This window comes from Staurois parvus, unplaced genomic scaffold (genome assembly GCF_062004578.1).
Source record: "Staurois parvus isolate SC_StPar_1 unplaced genomic scaffold, SC_StPar_1.0 ptg000818l, whole genome shotgun sequence".
Lineage (NCBI taxonomy): Eukaryota > Metazoa > Chordata > Amphibia > Anura > Ranidae > Staurois > Staurois parvus.
Window position 1 is genome coordinate 7204687 of NW_028318614.1, and position 17735 is coordinate 7222421.

The 17735-nt window shown below is 47.1% G+C and overlaps 1 protein-coding gene across 1 annotated transcript in view; it reads left to right on the top strand.

Moving 5' to 3' along the window:
- The window catches only part of VWCE (von Willebrand factor C and EGF domains), a 132039-nt gene that overhangs the window by 74398 nt on the left and 39906 nt on the right, over positions 1 to 17735 (top strand). Inside the window, exon 18 of the mRNA XM_089654996.1 lies at positions 2705 to 2790. Coding sequence (XP_089511122.1) covers positions 2705 to 2790 — 86 coding nt within the window. The remainder of the gene's footprint in view (positions 1 to 2704; positions 2791 to 17735) is intronic.

The window sequence follows — 17735 nt, forward strand, 5'->3', positions numbered from 1 at the left end:
GTATACGGCCCGCGGGCCGTAGTTTGCCCATTGCTGGACTAGACTATTCTCTGCGTTATCCCTTTATCTGACCTCCCGTTGCTGAACCTGGCTTGTGACCTGTTATTCTTGTCTACCGTTCTGTACTGTCTGTCCTGTTGTTATCGACCCAGCCTGCCTGACTACGCTATTGTCTTCTGGTTCCTACCAGCTATACGCCATTGGCGGCGGCCATTACCGCAGCTGGGGTGTCTCGGGGGCTGCGACCTGGTCCCTGGCTGCTTCAAGTCTATCCCCACCATCAGGGGCCCTGGTGAAGGGCAGCCTGGGACTTAGACTCCGCGCCCTGAGGGACTCCGGTCTGTGGGTGGTGGTTGTCGTCAGTCGGTGCATGACCCTGCCATTAGGCCTGCCTGTCCGTTCCACAGCTCCGGTCCTGACACATAGTTACATAGTTAGTCTGGCTGAAAAAAGACAAAACTCCATCCAAAAAAAAAAGTTATAATCCTATACCCACAGTTGATCCAGAGGAAGGCAAAAAAAACCCAGTAAAGCATGATCCAATTTGCTCCTGCTGGGAAACAAAATTCCTTCCTGATCCCCAAGAGGCAATTGGATATTCCCTGGATCAACTTTACCTATAAATGTTAGTATCCAGTTATGTTCTGTGTATCTAAGAAAGAATCCAGGCCTTTTTTGAAGCAATCCACTGAGCTGGCCAGAACCAACTCTTGAGGGAGTCTATTCCACATTTTCACAGCTCTCACTGTGAAGAAACCTTTCCGTGTTTGGAGATCAAATTTCTTTTCCTCCAGATGTAAAGAGTGCCCCCTTGTCCTCTGTGATGACCTCAGGGTGAATAACTCTACACCGAGTTCACTATATGAACCACTGATGTATTTATACATGTTGATCATATCCCCCCTTAATCTCCTCTTCTCAAGAGAGAATAAATTCAGTTCCTCTAATCTTTCCTCATAGCTGATCTCCTCCATGCCTCTTATCAGTTTGGTTGCCCTTCTCTGTACTTTCTCCAGTTCCCCAATTTTATTTTTGTGAATTGGTGTCCAAAACTGAACTGCATATTCCAGATGAGGTCTCTGGAGTCTATACAAGAGAGGATTTTGCTCACTTTAGAAACCTCAGCTTGGCATTGCATTTTATGCTTGTGATCTACCAGAACCCCCAGATCCTTCTCCACCATTGATTCCCCCAGTTGTACCCCCCCCCCAGTATGTATGATGCATGCATATTCTTAGCCCCCAAGTGCATAACCTTACATTTATCAACATTAAACCTCATTTGCACATTTTGATCTCTTTTTAAATATTGGCACCACATTGGCCTTACGCCAATCCAGTGGTACTGTGCCAGTCATTAAAGAGTCCCTAAAAATTAGAAACAATGGCTTTGAAATGACAGAGCTCAATTCTTTAAGGACCCGTGGGTGTATGCCATCTGGTTCAGGTGCTTTATTCACCTTTATTCTGTCTAAATATTTTTGGATCATATAATTGTGAGCCAATATGGATCATCTGGAGCTGTGTCAATACCATGCCCATTATGGACAAGAGTTCCCCCATGCTCCTTTGTATACACAGAGCTGAAGAAGATATTTAATAAATTTGCCTTCTCTTTGTCCCCAGTCACCCACTCTAGATTATTTTGTAGAGGGCCTACATGATCGGACGTTTCGCAATACGAACAGATTAATTGGTTTTCAGTGCATTTACAAATTTCTTTTAATCATGTCCCTGTACAGTATTATGCCTTTAAATCGCAATTTATAAAGAGTTTTGAACAGATAAGACTTTTCTTTTCCTTTTTTTATGACCTCCGGAACGGATTAATTGGTTTTCAATACATTTATGAATTTTTTTTTAATCATGTCCCTTTATGCCTTTAAAGTGCACTTTATAAAGACTTAGTTTTGAACAGATATAAATTTTTTTGACTTTTTTCTGACTTCTGGAACAGATTAATTGGTTTTCAATGCATTTACAAACTAATTTTTAATCATGTCCCCAGGGGCAGACTGACAACTCATGGGGCCCCCGGGCAATAGGGGATCATGGGGCCCCTGTGTCCTTGCCCACACTCAAAAAAGCCTCAAATGCTCCCTACTGACCCCGGGCCCTCGGGCAGTGCCGAGTGCACGAATGGTCAGTCCAGCCCTGCATGTCCCTGTACAGTATTTATGCCTTTAAAGTGCACTTTATAAACAGTTTTGAACAGATAAAAGATTTTTTTTTTTAAACTTTTTTCTGACCTCCGGAACGGATTAATTGGTTTTCAATGCATTCCTATGGGAAACCGTGTTTCGGTTTACGAATTTTTCGCAATACAAAAAGTCCTGCAGAACGAATTAAATTCGTAAGCCGAGGTATGCCTGTATATGTAAAGCGCTGCATAAATTGATGGCACTATATAAGTACCTGAAATAAATAATAAATAAATATAGAAGTGATGGTCAGCTATCCCCAAATCTTTGGTAATGTGGTATACCCTTCATAAGAATACACGGAGAACAAAGACAGGTTAGTCTCAGAAGCTATCATCCAGCTGGGTGTGGTGAATAGATGACTGCTAGGTCTACAGAAAAGCTCTAAAGAGCTGATAGAGGAATAAAACCTGTGCTGCTTCACCAAAAACTGAAAATCTATGGTAGAGTTGATCTATACAGAATATTTGGTTTAAAATGCTTTTTGTTGCTTCCACATTCTAGGATGTCCATTTGATGACAATGGAATTGAGATCCCAGTTGGTCAGATTTGGTCTCCTGGGGATCCCTGTTCAATCTGCATTTGTCAGGTATAATTCATGCTTCAAAAATATACCTATCTAATCTAAAGAGAACAAGTCATGATTGATCTTTTCTATTAATATAAATATTAAGGTGTATCTAAACCCAAAACCAAAACTTGAATTTAATTGCAGCTTACCAGTCACTAAATATTTTGCCGTATATTTTCCAGCTTGTTTTCCTTCATTTTCACCTGGTGATTTTGCCAGTAACACCCTTCTTGTTCTTTGAGTGACAACTGTCAATCACTGCACTGTATTCACAGAGATGTAACATGGTCACCCATCTTGATTTGAATTAAAAGCACATCCTTCTCTCTTCATGTCCATTACATTGGGGGATTTATAGTTTACCACAGACAGCTTGGAAGGACATTGAGATTTTTTTTTTACTCAAATAACTCTATTATTGACATAAAGCATTGTATACAGGCCAGTAATCGCAATGACATGACAAGGAAATCGTACGTACAAGAAAAATGTTGTGATACATATAACAAGGAAATCCAATAAGCAATCTCATAAAGCATACAACTTCAATTTAAAACTAATACGACTTGAGCTATCTGGAATATATCAGAAGCATTATGATGCAAGAATTGTGTGTGTGGAGATACTGTATACCTTTAGCACAACATTACTCAATTACAAGACCATCTGTATCCCAAACCATTGGACATAGGAGAAGCTAAGCAATGTTGATTCTAGAATAAATTATAGATTTAATTTTAAATCAGATAAAGTGACAAGGATACTGCATTGCCACCAAGTTCAACAAGTATTTTTCTGTATTTACTTATTTAAAAAAGAAAAACAATGCAGACATTATATCTAAGGACTAACAAAATGTACACACACATGCAAATGTATCAGAGCAGTAATTTCTTCCAACTTCCAATTGCCTCCATCAGAAGTATTACCGTGTCTCCTATGTTATCTCTTCAGAAAACCCACGATGCTTTGAAAATACTTTATCATATACTTCATATTTAACTGCAGTAAAAACCAATAAAGAAATATAAAACATCAGTTTAGGATCTTATACACTTAAGGAAGCATTACGGGTGTTGATATTTTTACATAGATACATTAGTCCAGCTTAGATCAATGTAACTATGCATATATATATATACAGTGGGGATCGAAAGTTTGGGCACCCCAGCTAAAAATGTGTATTAATGTGCATAAAGAAGCCAAGGAAAGATGGAAAAATCTCCAAAAGGCATCAAATTACAGATTAGACATTCTTATAATATGTCAACAAAAGTTAGATTTTATTTCCATCATTTACACTTTCAAAATAACAGAAAACAAAAAAATGGTGTCTGCAAAAGATTGGGCACCCTGCAGAATTTATAGCATGCACTGCCCCCTTTGCCAAGCTGAGACCTGCCAGTGTCATGGATTGTTCTCAATCATCGTCTGGGAAAGCCAGGTGATGTCAATCTCAAAGGTTTTAAATGCCCAGACTCATCTGACCTTGCCCCAACAATCAGCACCATGGGTTCTTCTAAGCAATTGTCTAGAAAACTGAAACTGAAAATAGTTGACGCTCACAAAGCTGGAGAAGGCTATAAGAAGATAGCAAAGCGTTTTCAGATGTCAATATCCTCTGTTCGGAATGTAATTAAGAAATGGCAGTCATCAGGAACAGTGGAAGTTAAAGCAAGATCTGGAAGACCAAGAAAAATATCAGACAGAACAGCTCGCAGGATTGTGAGAAAAACAATTCAAAACCCACGTTTGACTGCACGATCCCTCCAGAAAGATCTGGCAGACACTGGAGTTGTGGTACACTATTCCACTATAAAGAGATACTTGTACAAATATGGTCTTCATGGAAGAGTCATCAGAAGAAAACCTCTTCTACGTCCTCACCACAAAAATCATCGTTTGAACTTTGCAAATGAACATATAGACAAGCCTGATGCATTTTGGAAACAAGTTCTGTGGACCGATGAGGTTAAAATTGAACTTTTGGGCCGGAATGAGCAAAGGTACGTTTGGAGAAGAAGGGGCACAGAATTTAATGAAAAGAACCTCGGTCCAACTGTTAAGCATGGGGTTGGATCAATCATTCTTTGGGGTTGTGTTGCAGCCAGTGGCACTGGGAACATCTCACGAGTAGAAGGAAAAACGGATTCAATAAAATTTCAGCAAATTTTGGATGGTAACTTGATGCCATCTGTGAAAAAGCTGAAGTTAAAGAGAGGATGGCTTCTACAAATGGATAATGATCCTAAACACACCTCGAAATCCACGGGGGATTACATCAAGAGGCGTAAACTGAAGGTTTTGCCATGGCCTTCACAATCTCCTGACCTCAACATAATTGAAAATCTATGGATAGACCTTAAAAGAGCAGTGCGTGACAGACAGCCCAGAAATCTCAAAGAACTGGAAGACTTTTGTAAGGAAGAATGGGCAAAGATACCTCAAACAAGAATTGAAAGACTCTTGGCTGGCTACAAAAAGCGTTTACAAGCTGTGATACTTGCCAAAGGGGGCAGTACAAGATATTAACTTTACAGGGTGCCCAAACTTTTGCAGACGCCATTTTTTTGTTTTCTGTTATTTTGAAAGTGTAAATGATGGAAATAAAATCTAACTTTTGTTGACATATTATAAGAATGTCTAATCTGTAATTTGATGCCTTTTGGAGATTTTTCCATCTTTCCTTGGCTTCTTTATGCACATTAATACAAATTTTTAGCTGGGGTGCCCAAACTTTCGATCCCCACTGTATATATACAATCCATGACACTGGCAGGTCTCAGCTTGGCAAAGGGGGCAGTGCATGCTATAAATTCTGCTGGGTGCCCAAACTTTTGCAGAGGCCATTTTTTTGTTTTCTGTTATTTTGAAAGTGTAAATGATGGAAAAAAAAATCTAACTTTTGTTGACATATTATAAGAATGTCAAATCTGTAATTTGATGCCTTTTGGAGATTTTTCCATCTTTCCTTGGCTTCTTTATGCACATTATTACAAATTTTTACTTTCAATCCCCACTGTATTTATATAGTACTGTGCAAAAGTTTTAAGCAGGTGTGAAAAGATGCTGTAAAGTAAGAATGCTTTCAAAAATATATTTTGCTTATTTTTACCAATTCACAAAATGCTAAGTTAGCGAACATAAGAAAAATTGAAATCAAATCAATAATTGCTGTGACCACTCTTGGTTTCAAACCAGCATCAATTCAGACACTTGCACATTTTGTACACTTCCACAAAGTCATTTTATTTATTTATTTATTTATTTATCGAGTTTATATAGCGCCAAAGGGTTTGCTCAGCGCTGTACAATAGAGGGGGGACAATACATGAAACAGTACAGTAACATCAAACAGCACACAAGGGGTAAGAGGGCCCTACTCTTTCGAGCTTACAATCTAGGAGGGAGGGGGTAGAGGTACAGGAGGAAATGGCTGTGGGGGATGGAGTGGTAGGAGGAGGGAAGGGCAGCGGCTGTTAGGTGAGGGTGGGGTAGGCTTCCCTGAAGAGGTGGGTTTTCAGGGAGCGCCTGAAGGTGAGGAGGGAAGGTGACAGTCTGATGGATTGGGGTAGTGAGTTCCAGAGGATGGGGGAGGACCTGGAGAAGTCTTGCAGTCGTGCGTGGGAGGAGGAGACCAGGGAGCAAGATAGAAGGAGGTCCTGTGAAGAGCGAAGGGTACGGGTAGGGTGGTACTTGGGAATCAGGTCGGTGAGGTAGTTAGGGGCAGTGTTGTGAATGGCTTTATAGGTCAGAGTGAGCAGTTTGAATTTAATGCGTTGGGCAATGGGGAGCCAGTGGAGGGAGAGGCAGAGGGGGGTGGCAGAGGTGGAGCGGCTGGTGAGGTGGATGAGTCTGGCAGCTGAGTTCAGGATGGTCTGTAGCGGGGAGAGTTTGCACTGGGGTAGGCCGATGAGGAGGGAGTTGCAGTAGTCAAGGCGTGAGATAATCAGGGAGTGAACGAGTAGTTTAGTGGTGTCTGGGGTAAGGAAGGAGCGTATTTTGGCGATGTTGCGAATGATCATGTTGCCTGCATGTATTTGTGAGTGATTTGACATGAGGTTGGAAGGAAAGGTTTGAGTCCAGAATGACGCCAAGGACCTTGGCTTGCTGGGCGGGATTGATGGTGGTGTTGTTGGTAGTGATGGAAAGGATGGGGGGGGGCACGGGAAGGGGGAAAGACGAGAAGCTCGGTTTTGGAGAGGTTGAGTTTGAGGAAATGGAGCGACATCCAGTCAGAGATGTCGTTTAGGAGGTGAGTGATGCGGGCGGAGAATGTGGGGGTGAGGTGAGGGGTGGATAGGTAGATTTGAGTATCATCAGCATAGAGGTGGTAGTTGAAGCCGTGTGTCAGGAACCATCGCGACGCATGGGTCTACACATGCGTAGGTGTCTGCCGAGACGTATAGGTGGCAGGGCACTAGGACCCAGGCGTACCTGTCGTCTGGACAGTACTAGACAGGCACTAGGACCCAGGCTACGCCTGTCAGGTGCAGGGCGGCCTATTTAAGCTAGCCCTGCACAGACACTTGTTGCCGAATGGTCTTTGTATCCTGTTACCTGTGTGTGAGTACTTCTGATCTGGATTGTTTTGACCTTGTTGCCTTCTCCCGTCCTGACCCCTTGGCTTGCCTGACTCTGCTCCCGGATGTTCCCGTTTAGATCTGACCTCCTGGTATTGACCCTGCGTGTGACCCGACTATCCTTTGCCTACCGTTTTGTACCTTACCGATCCTCTAGTTATCGTCCCGGCCTGCATGACTCTGATTTAGCTCATCCATCCATCCACCCCGCAGGGATCACTAGGCTCCCTTACATCAGACTCCTAGCTTCCTGGAGCCCCTGTCAGACTCCTCTACCCCTGTTGGAGATACCTGGTAGTTGCGACCTGGTACCGGAGCGCTCCAAGTCCATCCCCACCATCAGGGGCCCTGGTGAACAAGTGCTCCAGTGCTTAGACTCCGCACGCTGGGGAGGCTCTACCGGGGGACTGATAGAGGTGCTGTCAGGCGGTCCCTTACAGTACCATTCGGCCATGTCTGAGTCTGGAGGGTCGCCTTCTCCATGGGATGAGATGTGCCAACATTTGTCCGGACTGACCCAGGCAGTAACTAACCTGCAGGACAAGTGTAGTCGGTTAGAAAATCAATTTGACACCCTAACGTTATCTGGAGTGTCCCCTCAGAGTCAGGCCTCAGCTATTGACACTAGGGCGGTTTCTGAATCTCCCAGTGGGGCTGCGGCTGCAGCTCCACCAGCCGAACCCCGCGTTCCCATGCCTGAACGTTTTCAGGGAGATCGAGCACGTTTTAGAACGTTCAAAAACGCATGTTACTTGTTTTTTGAACTGCAACCACGTGCGTTTACCACAGAGTCGGTCAAGGTGGGATTTGTAATTTCTCTTCTACAGGATGAGCCCCAGGACTGGGCCCTTAGACTAAGGGAAACGCAGGACCCTCAGTTACAGACCTTAGATGCATTTTTTAAGGCCATGTCAGTTCTGTACGATGACCCCCAGCGGGCGGTTTCGGCTGAAACCACCCTTTATGCCCTACGACAGGGTCGTCGAGCTGCGGAGGAATACGCCTCCGAGTTCAGGCGATGGATGGGGGACACACACTGGAATGACGCCGCCCTACGTCACCAATTTAGGGTCGGACTCTCGGAGGGCCTAAAAGATGAGTTAGCTCGGGTTGGCCTCCCCGGGTCTCTAAAGGAGTTGATCGACCTGGCGATTCAGATTGATCGCAGGTTAAGGGAACGCCGGTCTGAGAGGACAGGTCAAGGCCAGGGTCAAGGAGTTACCTGGATACCCCCCAAAGGCACAGGTCATTCCGTCCCTGCTCCTGTTCCACCAGTTGTCTCCACTGATGTGCCAGAACCGATGCAGCTGGGTTTGGCGCGGCAGACCCTTACTCCAGAAGAACGCCAGAGACGGCGGGCCAAGAACCTGTGTTTCTATTGCGGGGGAGCTGGACATGCAGTGCAAAACTGTCCAGTGAAGACATGTAAGTCTCGATCTTCGGTTCCTGTTTCCTTGAGTAATATAAGTCAGTCCAATTACTTAGCGGTACCCCTTTTGTTTCAGCTGCCAGAGAAAACCGTGGTAACCACTGCAATCATTGATTCGGGGGCCTGCAGTTGCTTCCTGGACCTTGACTTTGCCCGCCAGCAGGAGATACCATTACAGGCCAGGAAATGGGGGCTCAATTTGTTCTTGGCTGATGGTTCCCAAATAAAATCAGGTTTAGTGGACCAAGAGACCCCTCCCATACTCACCACCGTAATGGGCTCCCATCGGGAATTACTACACTTTGACGCCATTGCGTCACCCCTTTTTCCAGTGATCCTGGGGCTTCCGTGGCTGCAGGCCCACAACCCCCAGATCGACTGGAAAACCGGGTCCCTTAGTTTTTCGTCAGACTATTGTCAGAAGAACTGCCAGGCCTCTGGGCCCCGGGCCCCCCAGATCCTCTTATGTGCAGAAGAGGACGCTAACCTAAGACAGATTGTACCAACCGTATATCATGAATATTTAGACGTGTTCAGTAGACGAGGGGCTGATACACTACCACCACATCGACCATATGATTGTCCCATTGACTTATTGCCAGGTTCTGAGATTCCTTTTGGCCGTATCTTCCCGCTATCGGAAAAGGAATTAGGGGTACTGAAGGACTATATTGAGGAGAACCTCCAGAAAAAGTTTATTCGCCCTTCCACATCTCCGGCAGGGGCGGGTATCTTCTTTGTGGAGAAGAAAGATAAAACCTTGAGACCCTGTATTGACTATAGGGAATTAAATCGGGTGACCATCAAGAACCGCTACCCTCTACCTCTGGTCCCAGAGTTATTCCAGAGTCTGGGGACAGCGGTCTGCTTTACGAAGCTGGATCTGCGTGGGGCATACAATCTGGTCCGCATCCGGGAGGGGGATGAGTGGAAAACAGCTTTCCGTACTCGATTTGGGCACTTCGAGTACCTGGTCATGCCGTTTGGACTTTGCAATGCCCCAGCCACGTTCCAACACTTCATAAATGACGTGTTGCGTGATTTCTTGGACATTTTCGTTATCGTCTACCTAGACGATATTCTGATCTTTTCTCCATCTCTAGATGTCCACAGAAACCATGTAATCAAGGTTCTGGAACGGCTGCGCCTGCACGGCCTATATGCCAAGGCAGAAAAATGCAGCTTTGAGCAGCAAAGCATTGCGTTTTTAGGAATGATTATCTCCACTGCGGGGATCGCAATGGATCCCCAAAAGATCTCGGCTATTCTTGATTGGCCAATTCCAGCCGATAAGAAAGGCGTCCAAAGGTTCATTGGATTTGCCAATTTTTACCGTAAATTCATCAGGAATTTTTCAGGTCTGGTTTCCCCCATAACGCAGTTAACCAAGTCAGGAAATCGCTTCAAGTGGACACCAGGAGCTCAAGAAGCATTTGAGACTCTGAAGCGACTGTTCACCACCGCTCCCATTTTGGGCCACCCGGATACAGCTCTGCCTTTTGTGCTAGAGGTAGACGCATCCGAAAACGCGGTTGGATCCATCCTCTCCCAAAGAAAGGGTCCCAAGGAACTTCTACACCCAGTGGCGTTCTTTTCCAGAAAACTAACCCCGGCAGAACGCAATTATGACATCGGGGACCGGGAACTATTGGCCATCAAGACGGCATTGGCAGAATGGACATATTTACTGGAAGGAGCTGCTCACCCAATCCTGATCTTCACAGACCACAAGAACCTTGAGTACTTGAAAACAGCTAAACGCCTAAGACCACGCCAAGCCAGGTGGGCCCTGTTTTTCTCGCGGTTCACCTTTCACATTACATATAGGCCCGGTTCAAAGAATACAAAGCCTGACGCCCTGTCTCGCATGTTTGAGGACCCTGAGGAGGAAGTCAAACCGGATACCATCCTGTCTGCTGGTAATTTTTTGGCTCTGCAAACGGAACTAAGGGCTAGGTTGCAGGACGCATCTGAAACTTGTTCCACAATGCCAGACATGCCACTCTCCCGCCAGGAAGGGTTAATACGGAAAGAAGGACTGATTGTGGTTCCAAAGGAGGTGCAGACACAGGTGTTAGGGCACTGCCATGATCACCCCATGGCAGGGCACTTCGGAACGGCAAAGACTCTGGAGTTACTCAAACGCACCTTTTGGTGGCCTAAGATGAACCAGGATTGCAAAAGATACGTGGAATCTTGCGAGATCTGCCAGAGGAATAAACCGACCAGAAACAAGGCCTGGGGGCTGCTACGCCCACTACCCATTCCTACACGATGCTGGCAAAAAATTGCCATGGATTTTATAGTGGAGCTACCCCCATCCCAGGGTCATACGGCAATTTTTGTTATCGTGGACAGGTTGTCAAAAATGGCCCACTTCATACCGCTAAGGGGGACCCCTTCAGCAGAAGAAACGGCCAGGATCTTCATCAAAGAAGTAGTTAGACTACATGGGGTTCCTGAAGATGTGGTATCCGACCGTGGGGTGCAATTCACCTCAAGATTCTGGAGAGCCCTGTGCAAAGCTCTGGACATTAAGCTTTCGCTTTCCTCCGCCTTCCATCCTCAGACGAACGGGCAGACAGAGAGAACCAATCAGACGCTGGAACAATACCTGAGGTGTTATACATCTTTTGTACAGGACGACTGGCTGACACTCTTACCCATGGCGGAATTCGCATTCAATAACGCAAATCACTCGGCTACAGGGCAGTCTCCGTTTTTTTCAAATTACGGGTTCCATCCCACGTTCATGCCTGACCTGTTGGCAGAGAGTACGGTGCCAGCCACTCAAAGCATGTTGGAGTTCTTCTCGGACAACAACAAACGGCTACAAGAAGCTATGACTAAAGCCCAGGAGGACAACAAGGAGGCATTCGATAAGAAACGAAGGGGAGACTTAATTTTGCAGCCCGGAGACAAGGTCTGGTTGGCAACAACTAACCTGAAACTACAGTGTCCATCCAAGAAATTAGGACCAAAATTCTTAGGTCCCTTCCCGGTGAAACGCATGATTAATGAGGTTGCTTATGAGCTGATCCTTCCTGAAACATTTAAGATCCATCCTGTGTTTCACGTCTCCTTGTTGAAACCAGTAGCCACAGACCCATTTCCAGATCGAGAAGCCAGACCCCCAGAGGCTATTACAGTAGGGGATCAGGAAGAGTTTGAGGTGGAAGCAATCCTGAACTGTCGTAGAAGGGGGGGCCAGACCCAAGTCCTGATAAAGTGGAAAGGTTATGGTCCTGAGGAAAATTCTTGGGAACCTGTTCAAAATGTTCATGCTCCTAGACTTATGCGGGAATTCGTGCGTGGTCACCCGCAGTGGAGAGATCAATTGGGCACCCGGAGGGTACCCATAGGGGGGGGGCAATGTCAGGAACCATCGCGACGCATGGGTCTACACATGCGTAGGTGTCTGCCGAGACGTATAGGTGGCAGGGCACTAGGACCCAGGCGTACCTGTCGTCTGGACAGTACTAGACAGGCACTAGGACCCAGGCTACGCCTGTCAGGTGCAGGGCGGCCTATTTAAGCTAGCCCTGCACAGACACTTGTTGCCGAATGGTCTTTGTATCCTGTTACCTGTGTTTGGTGGTTTGGTCTATTGCTGGGAGAGCTGCCGGGGGGTTCCCTTTTTTTAGGGGCACCCTCCGGGTGTTATTCTATCTGGAGGCGAGACACGATTGGGTGTCGAACATGGGGACTCGTGGAATGAGAGATTCACTGCGCTTTACGGTGAAGCCGGAATTTAAGGATGTCGTGGATTTAAGGATGGTCGTGGTGGATTTGTTGCTGGATTCCCTAGGCTTGGCGGTAAGGGATATTATGTGTTTGCAGGATTTTCCGCAGCAGAGAATTTATGACATTACTTTTATATCTACCGAGGTGTGTTGGAATGCGTACGAGAAGGCCAGAGGAGCTGTGGATTCTGCTGTCATGGGAAAGTTTGAGGTAACACCACTGTTCATGCAAGAAGAAAAGGTAATAACTGTGCATATGTACAACCCCTTTGCGGACTTACATCTGGTGTGGGCATTCTTGCACACCTACTGTGATGAGTTGAGAGGGGGAGACAGAGTCCTGAACAGATATGGGATTTGGTCTGGAAAGTATCGTTTCATGGGAAGGTTTAAAATGGATCCTGACTGTGTAGGAGGGGTGCGGAGGCCCCCTGCAGTCTTTACCATTGGAGGTGAGAGGGGCTTTCTCTTTTACCCAGGGCAGCCTAGTTACTGCAGGAAATGTCTTGTGTATGGCCATACAAGTGGAGACTGTGAACTGAGACCTAAGTGCAGATTTTGCAAGAAAGAGGGTCATCCCTCGGGAGAGTGCAGAGATAGGAAGCTCTGTGACATTTGTAAAAAAACAGGCCATTTGGCTAAACAGTGTGAGGAATACTTTGCAGCGAAGAGATGGGCTGCGGTGGAGAAGAGACTTACTGGACAACAGGAGAAGGTGGGAGCTAAAGGGCAGTCGAGGCCGGGGAGGAAGGCATGGGAGGTGAAGGATGGTGCGGGACCCGTTGGTAGGGATCCGCCTGTCCAGCCCCCTGTCTTTTCGGCTGATGACACTGCGCCCGCCGAGGTTGCAGCGGAAGTGAACGGAGCCGGGGGTTCCGGTGTAGCCACCGGGTGTGCGGGGGTGAGCGGGAACGCCGGCTCCGGGAACGCTGTGCCCGAGGTGGGGGAGGCCGGCACCGGAGTGGAAGGGGGCGTGCCTAGAGTCTTCGGTGGAGAGGAGGAGGAGCGGCGTCTACTGTTGTCTCCGCCGGGAGAGGAGGATCTGCAGCGGGAGAAGGACTTCATGTTAACCAGTGCCTCCGGTCCTGGAGTGTTGGAGGCGCTGATGGGTGGTCTGTCCTCGAGTGACGAGGGGGAGGAATTTGAGGACGTTGACAGCGAAGCTAGCCTGGAATGTGGGCAGCGGCTGGTGGTGTATGTGCCGGGGGCAGAGGCTCTGTCGGCCAGTAAAAGAGCGCGGGTGGAGGTGCAGGAGGCGGGCGGTGGTAGCAGCACTCCCACACCATTTGATGGGGATTCCGAGGCGGAGTCTGCCAGCTCTCCTGTGCCGAGGAGACGTCAGAAGAGTCATGGGAGTGGCTTGAGTTTGAGTATGGATGGGTCACAGATGGACCATTAATATTCTGTATGATGGCTGTCTGTGGGCTCATTTATTTCATTATGATGGCGCTGACCATTAGCTCCATCAATGTAAGGAGTGTCGTTTCTAGGGAGAGGAGGGCGGTGATCTTGGAGGAGTTAAGTAATGTGAAGGCAGATGTGATTTGTCTGCAGGAATGTGGAATGGGGAGAGGTCTTGAAGCGGAGTGGAAGCAGGGGGCATCCTTCTGGGCTCCTATGTGTGGGGTACGGAGTGAAGGTGTGGGGGTTCTAATTAAGAATGCTGCTGTGCAGTGTGTGTCCCATGAGGTGGTGGTGCCCGGTAGACTGCAGGTGGTGATGTTGGAATTTCTGGGGAAGAGGTTTCGTGTGTTGAACTGCTACGCCCCGGCTGATAGGAGAGAGCGGTGTGATTTCCTGAATACCGTGAAATTGTGGCTGCCTGGAAGAGTCCCAACAATGCTTGTTGGAGACCTTAACTGTGTGAGGACGAGTGCGGAGAGAGAGGGGGTGAGTGGAGAGGGAGGGAGAATTGATGTGTCCTCTAAGGTGCTAAATGAGATGGTGGGGGACTTTCATTTGAAAGATGTGGGGATGGAGGTGGAAAAGGGGAAGCCTTCCTCTACCTTTTTTTCAGATAAGGGATCAGTTAGGTCCCGGATAGATTTTATTTTTGTCTCACATTTTGTTAAGATTAAGGGGTACCGTGTGGAGCCTACTCTGTTTTCTGATCACTGCCTGATTACTGCTTCTTTTGATTTGGAAGCAGGGGTGCGTTTTGGAAGGGGGCTGTGGAAGTTGAACTGGGCTTGTTTGGAGGAGGAGGGTGTGTTTGAAGCCTTTGTGTCCTTCTTTGAGGGACTCACCTTCAGGAAGCGGTTTTTTGAGGATGCTTTGGAGTGGTGGGATTGGGCAAAGAGACGGATTGGAGGTTTTTTTAAGAAATTGGGGAGTGAGAAGGCACGGAAGAAGCGGGAGGAGAGTCGGAACTTGATAGACAGGCTGCATTTTTTGCTGCAGTGTAAAAAGATGGGAGTGGAGGTGGAAAAGGAGATAAAGGAGGTTCGGGAGGAGAGGAAGGTTTTTCTGGAGAAGCGGGGCAGGGAGATTGTCTTCCGGGCTAAGATCCAGGTGATGGAAAAGGACGAACAATGCTCCAGATTCTTTTTTAAGAAGACCTTTGGCCCAAAGAGGGTTTTTCAGACTGTACTGGAAGGAGGCGAGGAGGTGTATGGGGCAAGGATGGAGGAGGCGGTCAAGGCGTTCTATGATAGATTGTATGATGGGAGTGGAGGTGGTAAGGAGGAGGAGATTGAAAATTACTGTGCTGTGGTGGAAGGAAATCTGGGTGATGAGGAAGCTGAAACTCTGTTGGATCCTGTGACGGAGGTAGAAGTGGAGGGTGTTGTGAGGAGTATGAGCAGGAACAAGACCCCAGGGGAGGATGGATTGCCCATAGAGTTCTATGTGAAATTCTGGCCAGTGGTGGGAAAGTATGTGGTGGAAGTGATGAAAATATGTTTTGAGAGGAAGATGGTGTCCAGATCAATGAGGGAGGGTATAATTACATTGTTATACAAGAAAGGGGATCAAAGGGAGGTTAAGAATTGGAGGCCAATCACCTTGCTCAACTGTGATTATAAGATATTGGCAAAACTTCTGGCCAATAGACTGAGTGGTATTATTTCTGGAGTAATTGGAAAATGGCAGGTGTGTGCAGTGCCTGGCAGGCGAATCTCTGATAACCTGATCCTCTTGAGGGATCTGATATATTACGCTCAGAGCAATAACACCCCTTTGGCGGTGGCTGGCATAGATTTAGAGAAGGCGTACGATCGGGTGTCTCACAGGTATTTATTTGCTGTATTGAGGCGGATGGGCTTGCCTGGAGGTTTTGTGGCTATGGTGGAGGGTCTGTACCAGGGTGTGCAGAGTAGGATCCTGGTAAATGGCACTTTGACGGGGGCGGTGGAGGTGAGGTCCGGGGTGCGCCAGGGGTGCCCCCTGTCGCCGATCGCCTTCATTTGTGTCATGGAGCCGTTGCTGAGGCACCTGCAGAAGGACAAGGTCTTTCAAGGGATGTTTGTACCGGGCTGTGGGAATGAATGCTCCAAGGCTCTCTGCTATATGGATGATATCACGCTCTTGTGTGGGTCCGCTAGAGATCTGGGAAGGGCTGAATTGCAGCTTAAAATTTTTGGTGGAATGTCTGGTTTGAGGATTAATTGGAGTAAGAGCAAGGTTTGTGTTCTTAGCGGATCCTGTGATGTGTCCCGGAGTAGTTTGGAGAAGGTGGAGGAGTTGGATGTCCTGGGAGTCCATTTTGAGAGGAATTTAATGAATCAGGTGAATGCTGAGAGGAGTATAGGGAAGGTGGTCAAGAAGCTGGGGCTGTGGAAGATGAGGAGGCTGTCCTTATCTGGAAAGACTCTTGTTGTTAAAGCGGTAGTTCTCCCTGTGTTATACTTTGGGGTGATCTTTCCATTTAATAAGAGGATGTGTCAAACTGTGACCCGGATGTTATTCCAGTTCTTTTGGGGGTCCAAAATGGAGAGAGTGGCTAGGGAGGTGGTGATGAAGGCTGTGTCTTTGGGAGGTTATGACTTTCCCAATATTGCCCGGTTCCTGGAGATACAGTGGTGGTTGGTGCATTGGAAGGCCTTTGACACGGGTGGTGCTGTAGCTGCCTTAATGAGGTTTTTGATAGGATGGCCTCTGTTGAGATGGGGGTGGTGTGAGAAGGACCTTACGCGGCCCATGTCCCTAGTGTCCCCTGCATATTATCTTGGCATGGGGAAGTTTTTTAGGGACCACTCTCTGGGTGAGTTGGGGCAGGAGGCGGGGAAGAAAGAGAGTCTTTGGAGATGGTTGAGGAGGGCAGAGCTATTAACTAACATCAGGGGCTTGGGCTCGAAACAGACGGAAGATTGCTGGAGGAATATGGGAATGGTAGGGGTGACAAATAAACAGAAGGAAGTTGTATGGATGTCATTGCATAATGTCTTACTTACAATGGATTTCCTGAAAGGGAGAGATTTGGTGAGGAGTGAGAGGTGTCCAAGAGAAGGTTGTGGGGGAGTTGAGAATGTCAGGCACGTTTTTTGGGATTGTGGCTTTGCAAAGGAAGTGTGGAGGAGGTTGGGTGGATTTGTGCATAAGGTGGTGGGTGTTCAGAATATTACTTTTGAAGCTGGAGTGTTTGGACTAGTGGAAGGAGGGAAGGTGGTACAAAGGCGGGCGTATGTGTTTTCGGCTATTTTTAGAGAGGTGATGTGGGAGGCCCGGTGTGCTTTGCAAAAGGGGAAGTTGGATCTGTCGGAAAGTGATTGTGTTGACTGGTGTTTTGCTAAATTGTACTTTATGCTAGTGGTGGAAAGAAAGCGGATGGGAGAGGATGGTGCGAATGCGTTATGGAGGTATAGGAGGTGGTGGGAGGGGAGGCGGGAGCCTCCCTGAGAAATTGGGGTCTTTTAGCTTTTGTATTTGCCTTTTACTGTCCTAGATGATGCAAGGAACACAGCTCAGTTAAGTTCTTGTTTTTGACAGTTACTGCTGAGTAGTTGTGATTCAGTCTGATGGGGGGAAAAAAAAAAAAAAAAAACTTCTGATCTGGATTGTTTTGACCTTGTTGCCTTCTCCCGTCCTGACCCCTTGGCTTGCCTGACTCTGCTCCCGGATGTTCCCGTTTAGATCTGACCTCCTGGTATTGACCCTGCGTGTGACCCGACTATCCTTTGCCTACCGTTTTGTACCTTACCGATCCTCTAGTTATCGTCCCGGCCTGCATGACTCTGATTTAGCTCATCCATCCATCCACCCCGCAGGGAT